Source organism: Benincasa hispida, chromosome 11 (genome assembly GCF_027475165.1).
Source record: "Benincasa hispida cultivar pf3 chromosome 11, pf3_genome.v1.1, whole genome shotgun sequence".
Lineage (NCBI taxonomy): Eukaryota > Viridiplantae > Streptophyta > Magnoliopsida > Cucurbitales > Cucurbitaceae > Benincasa > Benincasa hispida.
Window position 1 is genome coordinate 76868690 of NC_143488.1, and position 15351 is coordinate 76884040.

Sequence of the window (15351 nt, forward strand, 5' to 3'; positions counted from 1 at the left end):
ATTATTTACTAAATAAACCTTAATTACTTAATTTATAGGAGTGGTATCAAATACCTTAATTTCATAATTTTTCGACGTAGACAAGGCTTTTAAAATGGCGACATTATTACGTGTAGAAGCGCGTGAAGATTTTCCTGCTCCGTATTGCCACACGTCTCTCAAATTCGCCACGTCATAATAAAATAGGATGACGAAGCAGGACTCTCCATCTCTCGCCACGTGGCGTTGCAATATCGACACGTGTCCGCTAAATATAATCGTCCTGATGGCTATTTAAAGAGTCGCCGTTAATCCCGTTTCTATAAGCGGCGTTTTCTATTACACGAAATAATTTTGAAGGAAAAAAATATATAAAAAATAAAAAGGAAAAATGCAATCGGGAAGAAACGCGGCGGAGGCTGCGAAAGAATCGGCCGCCAACGTGGGGGCCTCTGCCAAAGCTGGCATGGAAAAAGCCAAAGCGTCTGCTCAAGAAAAGGTTAATCATTTTTTTTTCTTTTTTCTTCTATTTATTAATTAGAAAAAAATTGCAAGTTTAATTTGAGATATTATAATTTGCAAGTTTAAGTTCAGATATTATAAATTTTATATATAACTGTATTTAACCTATTGTTTATAGTTATAATAATTTTAATTTTATAATTAACATATTATAGCTGGTTAAATTTATTTTAAATTAGTTAATTTCGTCTTTTAAATGATTTTTTTTTTAAATATTGTCTATAATCTTGACATACTTCTCTTTTATTTGTTGGAACTTAGACGGTTGAAATTTTTACTTCACAAAAAAGAGTTACTTGGTTTTGAAACTATAGTATTTAGAAGTCTAGAGAAATTATTATTATTTTTTAATTGGGATAAAATTATTTTATTTATGGACTTAACAATCCGAAAAAGGGAAGTAATAGTTGTGCCTTTTTTTTTAAAAAAAAAACATGAATATTATCTTTTTAAATTAGGCATGGACAGGGAAGGTGTTATATTGTAGGTTTTGTTTGGTAATTATTTTGTTTGATAATTATTTTATTATTTATAAACTATGTTTTTTATATCTTATAGATACTATTTTTACTTTAAATGTCTTTTATTTATATGCTTAAAAATTATAAAGATACTATTTCTATCGTCAAATTTTTCTATAAAATTACGTTTATAACACTTTTTTTTTTACCGAAACTCGATAAAAATCTAAAGGTTTATCAAATTGGATTTTTTTAATATTTTACTTTAAAGGTAATTATCGAAGGAGACTTTTTTTAAACTCTAATAAAAACATCAAAATATTTTACTTTAAAGGTAATTATCGAAAGAGACTTTTTTTTAAACTCTAATAAAAACATTGATATTATCTTTTTAAATTAGACATGGAACAAGAAAATGACATTGCAGGTTAGATTTGATCTCCCATTTCTTTTTCTTGGTAGAAGTAATTCTGTCTTAAGGAACCTATTTCGGTAAATTCATAATTATTTAATAAAAAAGACGGGACGAAAAAGGGAAGGAGGTCGGTGGTGTAGTGTAAACTAAACCACCTACCGAGTAGCACTAGCTTTTAATTCGTCATTTAATATATTTATGAATCGACAAGAATTTGATAATAAAAACATAGCATATAATTACATTTCCACGTGTACAAATGCCAGGTGGACAAAATGCGGGCCCACGATCCAATTGAGAAAGACATGGCGAGAGAAAGGAAAGAAGAGAGGATTCAGGAGGCTGAGCTGGACAAGCAGCAGGCGCGTGCAGAACACGCAGCAGACAGGCAGACCGGTACAGGACCCGGAACCCGTGTCGGGTTGGGAACCGGAACCGGAACCGGAACCGGAACGGGAACCGGAACCCACACCTATGACCCGACCGTGGGAAGATAAGGCGCGTGGCCCTTCGTCTGATGTGGTCACTAGCTATATGAATGTGGCTTTGCTTTGGTTTTCTTCTTTATTTTAATAATTAATATCGTTGTTGATTATGGGTTCTCTGTGTATGTGTATTTTATCAAATAAAATTATGGTTAAATTTTAGTTCTTGTTTTTAATTTGACTTGATAATCTTCTATCATAATTTTATTAAAAAAATGAAAATCTTCAAACTTTATGATGAAATTTAAATTTCTCAACTAAAAAGTATGGAGATTAATAAAATAAAATTACATAAAATATATCCATTATTTTGTGCTTCATATTTATTTTCACGAACTTGAAAAGAAAGCGTCTTTATCAAAAATAGTTTTTTGTTTTTTTTATTTCAATTTCATTATAAAGGAATGTGATATCGAGTACAATTTTGCACTATTGTTTAGTGGTGGTAGCTATTTAAAATGTGGAAATTTTGTATTTTCCGCATTGAATAATCATTTGACTTAATAGTTAGTTCAAATAAAACATTTTCTAGATGCAAAAATTGAAGTACTAATCAACTTCTAACGCTTAAACTAGATTTAAAATTTTCAAAGTTGTCCTTAATTATCTTAAATCTTTTTTTATTATTTTAGTCGACATTGAAGTGTCTCTTTTTGAAAATTTATTAATATTATTGTGAGTCGAATTATTCAAATTTAGGTATGGTTTAGACATCAAAATTAGTGGTTTCAGCTAGAGAGAGAGAGAGAGAGAGAGAGAGAGAAGTACAATGAGACAAGTATTCACATGGACAATTACCGTTATTCTTTGCTAAGTTTGTTATATAATAAATGATAATAATGATAAAAGTACAGTAAAGGCAAATATTCACATGAACCTATCAAAGATCAAGGCTCTTTGTGAGTTGCCAATAATGATCTCCCATTTTAGTAATGGTTTTGCACAAAGAAAATTAATGACTAAACCAAATGGCAAAATAAAAGCATGAAAGTAAGGTATTAATAGATCAGGAGTATTTAGATGACAAATTTATACTCTGAACAACAAAAGTATGATACTCTCATAATGGATGAAGTCTACAATTGTAATTGTAATTTAACTACTCTAAACTTATAAAGTACAAATATGGATATAGATACGAGATACTATTACGATAAAAAACGACAATATGGTAATTTAAGATATATTTTCTTTTTCTTAAAAAATCATAAATTTAATATATAAATTAATGTTAGTACAAAATACACTGAAAAAAAATAATACAAAAAGCAACATGTTGAAGTAAAATAGCCAATAAAATGCAATAGAAAAGTTATTGATTAGAGAAGAAGAAGATTAGAGGAAGAAATAAGAAGATAAACTTCTTCATTGAATTGTTGAAGATATTCAAGTTGATTATATGTTAGTGGATTTTGTGAGAATTCAAATATGAAAATAAAAATTAGATGATTCTAACATTTGATTTTTTTTTTTCCTTCTAGTTTTGGATTTAAGTAGTGAACTTTTGAAATAAATTGTCTAATTTTAATTAAAAAAGATTAGATGAATTATTCATCTTTTAAAAAAAGATGAGTATAAAAATAAATACGTCAAATCACTTATTAAATACATATCTAAAAAATATCTGAAAATATCGATATCCCACATATATCTGATACGGATTCTTTGCCTCACATGAAGTATATATGTGTTTCACAGCTCTAAACCATAAAAATTGTCAATTTCTACTGAGTTGCATTGCCCTGTTGATGGATAATTCAAGATAGAGAGCTTTATCTAATACAAATGATTAAACCAAAGGCTTACACTAGAATTCTAAACTTGAAGGGAGAAAAAAAAAAAAAAAATAGAAAAATGGATTTTTTTCATCCACCACATTTGCGCAATTCGGCAGCACCGTGTGCAAAGTGGCATCTCTCTCCAAAGGTGCACGACCCTTTCGCAAAATTATCACAAAGCTTCGTCTTAAAATTGCTACCTGCAGGAGCAGCCGTACCGCCTGTTGCCCCGGTAGCTGATTTTGGAGGCCCTGCCATCGAAACTGTCACAATGAGCTCCCTCACCATTGCGCTTGCTTCCTTGATCTGATCAAATGACCCCTCAAGTTCAATATTTCTGAGGTTGGGATCTGATTCATGGTCCCTAATGGAAAGTTTGGCTCCTGTTCGACGACAAATCTGCTTGGAATTAACACCACCCTTCCCTATAATGGCTCCAGCCAGGGAAGCGTCTACGCTAATCTTTGCAGTGGCAGAGGCACCAAAGCTAGCCGCGGGGCCTGGTGGGGTTGCATCCATCCTACTGGATAAACGGTTTGGAATATGTCCCATGGCCCGAGGATCATCATGAGATGGAGCTGTGGGCTTTCCAAGTTCCCAATCTCCGTGAGCAAAATGGCACTTGTCACCAAATTTGCAGCCTTCAGCAGAGTTATACTTGTTGCACATACGACTTTTAACAACCTGCGTGGCTGAACCATTGGACATTGGAGGTGGTGCTCCCATACTTCTGGGTGCTGGAGGAGCAGGTGGTAGGTTCATCATTTGTGCAACAGCGTTGTAACCACCAGGAACATAATGCAGGAAGTGGCATCCTTCACCAAATGGGCAGCCAGTAGTGCTGCCACCATAATGAGAGACTATTAGAATGGACGGCATTTACATTGAAAACATTGATGTTTTCAACATATATAAGGTATCAGTCACAGATGTTCCCTATACATTTAAGATGTCAGAACCGATTTCATGCTTTACAAATTGATAGCTTTTGACATCAATTGCACAAAATAATGCAAATCAGAAGTCTACTAAGCACACTTCCAAAGTTGAGCTTCAGATTTATAATAATCATACTCGGTCAAAACAAGATAGCAAGTTCTGTAAGTCCATCCACAGACCACACTAAATCCAAGACGCTAAAGAAAGAAACACAAATGATATTAAAAATCATAAGCAACAGAAAAGAAGTATTAACATTTTATTATTCCTCCATTCATTAGGGGAAGATAACATGAACAGGAAGGAAAGTCATATATGGAGATTCTGAAATTGCAGCAGCTTAATTCAATGAAGCTGCTAATTTTTAGAACCCAAAGGACAATTATACAACCTATTCAACAGATCCTTTTCAAGTAAGGCCGTAATGAAGCTACTAATTTTCAACCTTATGAGCAGCATAACAGAATTTGCAAACAGATATTCTGAAATATCAGAAGAAGGGTTCATCAAGAATAATTTAGATAAGAGAGAAGAATATCCATTCTATGTCTCACACAGTTTGAAAAAACTGCTTCCAATAAATTTGAGAAGATTCACACACAAACAAAAACATCTTAAAGCACTTTCAGAAGGTACAGTTAAACGACATCCTCTGTACAGTGGCACTAAAGAAAATGTTTTAGTAATTAACACCACTCTCAAAGCACTAGCCAGAACACTCTCAACATAAAACATCACGAGCAAAATCCTGCTAACCAAGTTTGTGACATCAATTGACAAGACATAGACTTACCAAAAAGATGTTGAAGAAAAATTGTACTAATCCAGCATAAGCTGGAGAAAATATCATCCCTTCACAGTTCAATTATCCTCTTCATAGGAATAAGTATCACTGTTGGTCTCCATAGAGTCATACTCTAGACAATGGTTAAGTCTTTGATACTTAAAGAGATAATGTGTCATATAGTTGGACAGGAAAATAGATTTTACATGTATGCAATTTGTCTGTTTCATGAGCAAGATTATAGAACTGGGTCTTCTCGAATGAAAATTAGATTCTTACAATAAATTATAAAGATTCAGAAAAGGATAAGATAAGTTTCTAAGTATTTATTTAGATAAGTGAAGATTTGAACCTGTAAAATTTGGTGCATGGCTTCGATTTGCTTGGTACACCAGTTGATAAATTCTCCATTTCTGTTACAAAAAATTTATTATTGTTTTCTCAGTCACTTCTCCTAGAGTTTAATGTAATTGCCCTAAAATGTCTGAAAGTTTATGAACTGTTAATCAACAAATAACTTCTTAAGATTTAATATGCCCGTATGGGATTTTGATGTCTCCATATAGACATATTAAGTTGACCTCTATTAGGTGGGTGGCCTCCACAGTTATAAAACCTCCCGCAGTTAACAAATTTATGGACAAACCAAAAATTTATGCATCTAAAAGTTTTTCATTGTTCAAAAACAAGTACTCCATAGTAAATGCTAATATTATGACCGATCAATTCTCATTAGTTTCTTTAACAAATTATCCTATTTGTTAGAACATTATCTTTGACCTTTCACGAAGGTTCCATTCTTCAGCTGGCATCACTAGACAGTTTATACCCCTTTTAGCTTCCTGAATCTTTCCCACTTAAGGAGTTCACAAGCATAGTTCCATCAAACTCAACCCCACCACCCCCCCCCCCCCCCCAAAAAAAAAAAAAAAAAAAAACCCCACCACCAAAAATAACAAAATAAGCGAAATTGAACTGTCCACCATCAATTTCTTAGCACTCAACTTCGAACCTACAGTTCAACAGACTGCCATCTCCAAAAATTTCCACATAAACAATACAACATAATACGGTAGAGCCCAAAAAAGAAAAAAGAACTTAAAAACGTAGTTGAATTAAGAAGTAAAGGGGCAAGGAAAGGAGGAACAGACCTTGCTTGGACTTCTTCAAGCCGCCATTAGCATTTAATCCAATTTCTGACCTTCCTCTCTTGCGCGTATCCATTAGTAACAGACACAGATCGAGATCCACAACAAACCAACGAACTCGAAAAGAAAGTCCAAAGAATATAAGATTAAAAACCGAAAGGCTACAAAGAGAAAAATACAAGAAAAAGATACAAGGGGTCGAAAACCCTAACTCCAACCCTAACAGAGAGGGATGGGTTTTGCAAATATAAAGTCAGTGAGAAGCTGAAAGCTCATTAGACAGCAAAGTTGATATTGAAATTTATGTCACTCGATTTCTTATTATTATTTAATTGTAGATTTATTGTAATTTTCTACTTTTACCCTCAATAATTTTATTTAAAGAAATTTTTATGTGTACATGTATATTTTAATGGGAATTATATAAAAGTGAAAAATAAGGATTTTACATAACTATATTTTATGTATATATTCATGAATTGGGTTGGGTTGGATTAAGTCGAAAGACTTTTTAAACCCAACCCAATTGTTCGGATTATAAATTTCTTCAACCCAAATAATCCTTATTAAAAGATGAACCCAATCCAACCCAACCAAATCATGAAATATTTAGGTTGGGTTGGTTCGGGTTTATCGAGTCATTTATTTAAAATTCTATTCTAAAAAAAGCAAAACATAAATATGAAAAAATTTTAATTTAATTATTTTCATATATTGAATTAAGATTAACAATTCAATTTTAATTTATATAGTGAAATTTTTCTTTCTAAAGTGCAAAGAAACTACTTTTAAGAATAGCTGAAAAATAAATTATTCAAAAAAAATTGGAATTAAATAAAATTAAAATCAATATATGTATAAATAGTTGTGTTATCGATAATAGAAAAATATATTTTAAAGTTAATAATGGATTCGGGTTGGTTCGAGTTGGTTTGGGTTATATTAGGTGAACACATGAACCAACCCAACCCATAAAATTTTCATTTATTTGAACCCAACCCAACCCAACCCAAATGAGTTGATAACCCAACCCAAACCGTATAGGCTGGATTGGGTTGATCGATTTTTTCGGATCATCAGATTTTTTGAACACCCCTAATTTCCATGTTTGTTTTCAGAAAATATGACTATATCCTAACATGTTTTGTGGAGGAAATTAGAATTATGTTTTCTTCCTTATATTTTCATTACATCATTTTTTAAAAAAAATAAATTCTATTTCTCGCCTCAATATATTCCGCACTCTTGCCCCTTCTTCGTCTTCTCCTCACTTGCTTCTTTTTTAATTAATTGTTTATGTTACTATTATTATTATAAAAATATTATAAATATCAAATTTTATTGTTTAGTGGTGAAGATAATGTATATATTTAAATTGAACATTAAATTTGGATTATATATACATAAGAATAATTTGATAGGTAATTACTTCGTTCTATAAATACATTTGAGTAATTTTTACATTAAATCCTAATTTATATGTGAAACTAATGTTTTCGATGGAATTTTTTAATAAAGAATTATTTATTTAATTAAAAAATTTCAATAATAATTATTTAAGTTAATTGACTTATATATTTTTTTTCTTTTACAAAACATCGTTATAATATTAAATAGAAAAATTTGTAAAGATGAAAATGTAATGAAGAGCGGAGACAGGGATAGGAAAGTTATCCCTACTACCACTTAGGACCATGAACATCTCTAATTTTTTTTTTTTTTTTCTTTTAACTTTTTGTAATTCTCATTGCTTGCCTCCCTATTTTATATTTGCTTTAGACATAGGTAAAACTAAAGATTGTTGTTCTTTGTATAACTCATATTTCAATTAATGTAAAAAATTTCAATACCATTAGTGGATGAATTCGGATTCAGATAAATGACATTTTTAGAAGGGATTCTGATTAAAATTACTTTTTTTTTTCATTTTCAAAATTACTTATAAAATATTTTTAATCATTCAAAATCAATTTTAATTCAACCAAAAATATTCTTTAAAAGTGTAAAATTAAATATATAATTAATTTTGAATAATTAAAAGTTTGTTTCAGAGTGATTTTAAATCTGATAAAAATGATTTTAAGTATTTCATAGTATATCCAAACATACATAAAATCAGGTTAAGACTAAACATTCGAATTTCTGTCAAAAAGGACATTGTTGAATTGACATCAAATATGTATTAATAACCTCAAGATCAGAGGTTCAATCCCCACTCAACATATTATTAAAAATAAAAAATATTCAAATTTCTCATTATTGGTCACTAACGCTTCCATATACTATACTTGTCTGAGATCGACCATCGAGATTTACAAAAAATAATTTTTCTCGGTCCATCTCGCTAGAGATCGACCACCTAAAATCAATATATCACATATTTGATTTTACAATGAACAATTTCCCCTTATTCACCTTGATATTGACTCATACGAACAATTTCCAAATGGAGGTCACTCCTAGGGTGACACGAAGTGTCGCATAAACCTCACGGTGTGAACTCTTTAGAGACGTGAGAATTAAAATCAAAACATTGTATATTTCATTTTACTGTGAATAACTTCCTCCTCACCTAGATCTTGATTCATGCAAATACTTTCCGAATGGAACAATCGAGGTATAATCGACACAAAGCGAAGCATGAATCTCGATGTGAACTCTTAGGGACGTGAGAGCTAAAAACAACATATCGTATATGTTATTAATGTAAACCCCGAATTCTAAATTTCCTAGACAAGTATGTTTAGCCAAAGGAATGATATATTAAATATCTAATAAGTGAACATCCATGCTATTTATAGGATTTGTGGAGAAAGAAAAAGAAAAACATATTAAATAGGGAAGCTCACTTATTGATTTTGGCTGGAGGCACTAAATATGGGGTGACTTGGCGGTTAATCCTTGAACTCGGGAGGCGGCAGGAAGATTAAAAGGAAGAGGAATTTCAAAAGCTTGGTTTTGGAAATCTACATGAGCAAATTTAGTGAAATCAGTGCCATTTGAAAGCTGGGAGAATCTAGTTTTCGAGGTTGTCTTGCCGAAGAAATATTGTAACAGAAGAAGAACAAAAAGTGAAGAATTTTTAGAAGAGGTAGAATCTCAGATTAATCAGAGCCTGAGGTGAATATTGGAAGCTCCAGGCCAAATCACAAGAAATTTTCGGCTGAAATTTTAAGGTAAGAAAAACTCAATTTTAAACAAGTTTGTAGAAGGAAGTTTCTTGAAAAGAGTTCAAGATTTTGAGTTATGAATTCTTGAAATTGAAACAGAAAATCTGTGCAGAAGCAGACAACTGCTTGGGAAGAACAAGCAAACAGCTCACCATGGAGAGCAAGAGTGAGATGAGAAGGATGAGAATCTCGCTCAGGATGATAATATCGCTATGATGAGGATCTCACTCAAGAAGAAAATCTCGCTAGAAATGTGGGCTGAATCTCGCTGGTGAGGAAGCAAAGCTTGTTAGAGGAGGTGAGTATCGTTAGGATGAAAGTTTTGCTAGGAAAAACTTGATCTCGCTCATGAGGATGAATTCACTCATGATGGTTATCTCGCTAGTAATGATGTCTTTGTTGATGAAAGTTCCATTAGGAAATGAACTATTTGAGATATTTTGTTAAGAATTCTAAGTAGTTTAACCGGGAATTATGTCCTTTCAGGCCAAGAAGAGCTAGGAGAGGTGTATAAACTGTTAAGAATCCCGACAAGCTGTGAGTGACTATATGATGATTTAATGTTTTAATGATTTAGAAACTATGATTTCTTTGAAGCTATTTCTCATGCTAAGTAAAGCATGTTTTCCATGGAAATTGACATGATTTAAATATATTATCTTGTCCAAATACTTTCAGCATATTTTAGTAACTCCATTTGAACTAGTATGATGGATGAACTAGTATGATGATTTGAGCACTAAGCCTTAGTTTTCAGCTAAATGTTTATAACTAGTTATACGACGGATACTGAAGGACAATGAGAAAGTATCCTAGATAAGTATCTAAAGATACTGAAGAACAATGAGAAAGTATCCTAGATAAGTATCTAAAGATACTGAAGGACAATGAGAAAGTATCCTGACGGTACTCAGTTACGAGCACGTGCACGTAAGTAATACAGCGTCGAGGGATTGAGCAAGGTTATTCTCATGCTAAATTTTATGTGATTCCAAGCAACTTATGTCTATAATTTGAAGCATGATCAATGCATGATGTTACTAATGTACGAGTTTTCCAAGTATGTATTCCATGTCTAACGCATGCTAATGGTTTTTACAAGCTAGTTCAACACGATTTAAGCCAACTTATCTTACAAAGTATGAAGCATGCGTTAAAGTTAAAACTAAGGTTGAGTGAAGCTTTATGTACTATGTTTAAATACCTAAGATTGCCAAAGTACATGCATTGGTATTCCTAAACACAATGAAAAGGAATACTTAAGGTAAGAAAGGCATCTGAATAAATGTACCTAAGGTGTTAACGGTACATAGAAACCTCCACGTGCACGTAGGTAGTTCTGAAGGAGAGGCCGAAGTATGGGTCTCTTAGGCCATAAACCAGCAAAGAGAGGCCGAAGCATGGGTCTCGTGGTCGATAACAGACGTTGGGAGCTAGAGTGATGTATGCTCGTTCTCAACTAGGGAATAATGATGTTTAATGGTGTTTAAGAGTAGCTATCAATGTTAATGTTTAGAGGAAGTTGCTTGAGATGCCCATTGGTATATTTAAAGAAATCGACGTAGGGATCTCTCCTAGCCATAGTTCAGTGTGAAGAGATCGAAGTAGAGGTCTCATTTGACCATGGCTTGGCACTGGGAATTGGAGCGATGAATGTTCTTTCTCAGCTAAGATTCAAGTTTCAGATACAATAGTTTTAAAGGTTTTATGTACACGGTTGCTTGGTATATTTTAGTTCTAGTATTATGTTTTCGAACTTTCAGTTTAAGCATGAGATTTATGTTTTATTAAGTCACTCACTAGGCTTCTAGCTCATGTTTTCAAATGTTTTCCTTTCAGGTAACAGTCAGTTCCCAAAAGACTTTTCTGCTGCTGCTCTGCCACTCAAAGGAACAGGTTGAAAGAAGCGTATTTGAAGACCTGTATTAGTCAGTACACATGTGTCTGTCTAGTGACTAGTATTCTAGATGGGGCTCACTAAGTTGTAATATCTATGTATAAACAATGCTGCGAAACCCTGTAATGAAAATGTGTTAAGTTCTGAGTTAATATGTATGTATTCAAGGTTTGAGCAAAATTTAACAGGTTAGATAGGCAGTAAGTGCCAGCAAAAGGGTTGGTAATTGCTGCAGTCACCATTCCATCCAGGTTATGAGGGTAATCTGGAGCGGGGTGTGACAATTAATCTCCCACTGAAGCGTTCTAACAATATATCATATACGTTATTAAATTCTCATTGAAACGTTCTAACAATATATTATATATGTTATTATCATCAATCAAATCACTGTTCACCTTTTTTCTTTTTCGTATCAATGAATATATCTCTTTACTTGTATGACTTAGATGTCTCGTATTTCTCGAAAAAGTGATTCAATTGATGATAAAGAAAGAGAATTCTTGATTCAGTTCTCCACCTTAACGACAAAAAAAAAAAGGATTAATAAAATTCTATTGAGTCTAACTCATAGTGATCATTTATCAAAGAATAACTTTTGTTATCAAATGATTGAACAATCGAGAGTAGTTTATTATGATACTTAGTTGACATTCATAAAAAGTATCTAATGAATTATGAGTTCAATACATCCTATTTAGCAAAAAGACGGACATTCCTTGCTCACCAAAAGTCGTAGGATTTATTATTAAAATGAAATATGTCAAAAACATTTCGAAAATTATTGAAATCCAAAATAAATGTTCGATGGAAAGGCAGATTGATCGATTACGGTTAGTGCATCGCCCTGTCAAGGTGGAAGTTGCGGGTTATTAAACTTCCACTGAAGTGTTCTACTTTTTGTTGGGTATATTTATACTCAAATTTATTTCGGCTAATTAAACAACCCTAAGCCTATGTGGTTTATCCAAGTATAACGCTTATAAATGGATTTCAACCTACGATGTCTAGATGATATATCATTTTATTACCTCATACCACTCACGTACGCTTATAAAACCGATTAATAACGCTCATTATTTGGCCATAATCCTCAGGTAGGAGGTGTTCCATAGGCCATCAACTTAAAAACCTCCAGTCTTAAACAAAATTATATACCAATTGAGTTTGTAACTATGATTTATAAGATAACGACATATTTTAACTATTAAAACAAGTGTTTAACCTACGTAAGCATGCAACTTATCTTTGTTATGAATTTTATTGTCTAGTTCTATTTTATAACAACTTATAAAATTAGACATGCTTTGCATCCATAACATTCAACAAAGGCACTCAATATTTAATATAACACTTATATTAAACAAAAGAAACCCTAAACATGCATACTATATATTATAACTCTTTATAACATATATCCAATGCGTATAACATGTTTCTTATGGTGGGATTTTAAATCTACATGGCATACAATATGCACAAACATGTTTTCATTTAAATATAACATACATCACATGCATAAATATTTAAATAAACACTGATATGGTTCAACTCTGGCATCCTAAGTAAGCAATAATAACTAAATTATTATAAAATAGGTCAAAAGAAGCTTCAAACCTGTTCTGGACCACACGAACCACCCTAAATCGAACTCGATCTGCCCAAACCGGACCTCCAAACCTTCAGAAGATGCTGAACGATCCTGAACCAGACCGGAATGGTTGAAAATCGGTCGAATCGGACCTCCCGTGCGAACTGGCTCTAACGCGTGCATTGCTGGGCTGGAATGAGCAGCGTTGCAACGCTCATCCCAGCGTTGTGATGCCTCCAGCTGCATATATGCAGGGCAGTCTTTTTCTCCAAAATTTGCTGTTGATCTTGCTCGCTTCAAACTTAAAATTATAACCTAATTTCAACTCTAATGACTCCAAATAAATTATAGACTCTAGAGCACACATATAAGCCCATCAACCAAGAGCCAATTACAAATTTAACTTAGGAATCAAAGAGAAATCTAAAGCCAAAATTGATTAAAGCACCATATCAGTCCCCAAACATGTAATCATAGAAATTCACCCACCAAACTCAAATTAACGTTAATTGAGTGCTTAAATCATGCTCTGATATCAATTGATAGGATGAAGAATCATGCAACGGAAGCAATAGAAAATCAATAAACACTCTAATTACTTTTAATTTGAGTTCTAAAAGCATGCAAAACCATATTTTCTAGAAGAGGGTTTCAAAAACAACATACCTTTGTTGAATTCTACCAAATCCGAGATGTTCCTCCTAAATTCTCAGCTTTAACACCTCGTGAACCACCAAGAGACATTCTCTACTATTCTTAGCCTTGAATTTGAGTTGTGGAACTCAAAATTAAATGAAATTGTGAAGGAAACTTGTGAGGGTTTGAGACAGGACAAAATTTCTATAGCAAATTCTCAATTTTCAGCAAAAAAAAAAAAAAAAAAAACAAAACAAAAGAAAAAGAAAAAACACTGAACTTTAAATCAAAATTGAGGTGTTTTATCCATCTCATACATGCAATCCCTCAGATCACATGCTGAAAGACATCAATTTTACTTTTGAAGTGGTCTAGATGTTGCATTAAAAAGACAACACTTCAAGATTTCCAAAAATGGGAAATCTCCACTAAAAAATTAATTTTTATTTTAATTAATTCAAAATTAATTAAATTCATAAATGCAAAAAATCAATTTTTGAATTTTGAATGAAAATTAATTTGATTTTAATTAATTAAATAATAATTTAATATCAAATATTAAATTAATTTAACACATAATTTATACATAAATCTTAATCATGTAATTAATATTTAAATCGATATTTAAATATTATAAACTCTCAAATTTCGTTTAATTTCAATAAATTAAACGTTAATTATATCAAATATAATTATACAAACCCTAATTTTAAATTGAACAATTCAAATTCAAACCCTAATTTACAATTCAAACACTTCAAATTGAAATCCTAAATTCAATTTGAACACTTCAAATTGAAATCGTTTCAAAATCACTCAATTTACTAATCCGAGGTGTTCATGTTTTACGAGTTAGTAGAGGAACTTTATGGACCTACAGATCATGAACTCTAACGATTTCAAATTAATTGGTTAAAACTCTTTAGACCGAATTAATCAATATTCGTTAACTATCGAGTCACACCACTATAGCTCGATAGTTGCACTCTCCTCACTGTAGATATATTTGTGTCCACTTGATTAATCCATAATCAGTAAGTCGACCCTTCATAGGTTGTTCGTAATAATGGTTGGGTCAAAATGCTGTTATACCCTTGAAATTATACCTTGCTCCTTAAGTTCCATTGATCCTCTAATGAATAATTGGTTTGTGATCCAATCACTAAACTGGATCCCTCTCGAGCCAATTAGAGAGTGGGGCCATTTGTTCAAGACTTGGATTCAAGACTTAAGAGAACAACTTTCCTCCTATCCCTAAATCAAGTAGGCGTGAATTCCATCTTGCATCCTATGTCCCCAACTATCTACCCGGTCTTACCCTTGAAATGGAGACTTATTGAGCCGGTGTTGTTGAGTCAATCCTCACCCATGCAAATCTAAGGATAACCCCGAATAAAAAGAAGTTCATAGTTAGCTCAGGATTAAGATCAAGTTACCTAGGCCATCTAAGCGAAATAGTCAGTCTTAAACAGTAAACAACGTTATAAAGTAAGAGTGACTTATTTCTTGGTCCGATCTTATGCAAACTCATTGCATAGGATGCCCC

The 15351-nt window shown here is 32.3% G+C and overlaps 2 protein-coding genes across 2 annotated transcripts; one reads left to right on the top strand and one right to left on the bottom strand.

Annotated features, from left to right (window-relative positions):
- The first annotated feature begins 301 nt into the window (after positions 1-301).
- On the top strand, positions 302-2024 carry LOC120091855 (protein LE25-like). Its single transcript, XM_039050004.2, has 2 exons — positions 302-478; positions 1644-2024. The coding sequence occupies exons 1-2, from the start codon at positions 371-373 to the stop codon at positions 1872-1874; spliced, it is 339 nt and encodes a 112-aa protein (XP_038905932.2). The 5' UTR covers positions 302-370; the 3' UTR covers positions 1875-2024.
- Positions 2025-3483: 1459 nt separating this feature from the next.
- Positions 3484-6807, bottom strand: LOC120092012 (zinc finger CCCH domain-containing protein 14-like). Its single transcript, XM_039050202.2, has 3 exons — positions 6515-6807; positions 5716-5776; positions 3484-4481 (listed from the first exon to the last, which is right to left on the bottom strand). The coding sequence occupies exons 1-3, from the start codon at positions 6585-6587 to the stop codon at positions 3728-3730; spliced, it is 888 nt and encodes a 295-aa protein (XP_038906130.1). The 5' UTR covers positions 6588-6807; the 3' UTR covers positions 3484-3727.
- Between the last annotated feature and the right edge of the window lie 8544 nt (positions 6808-15351).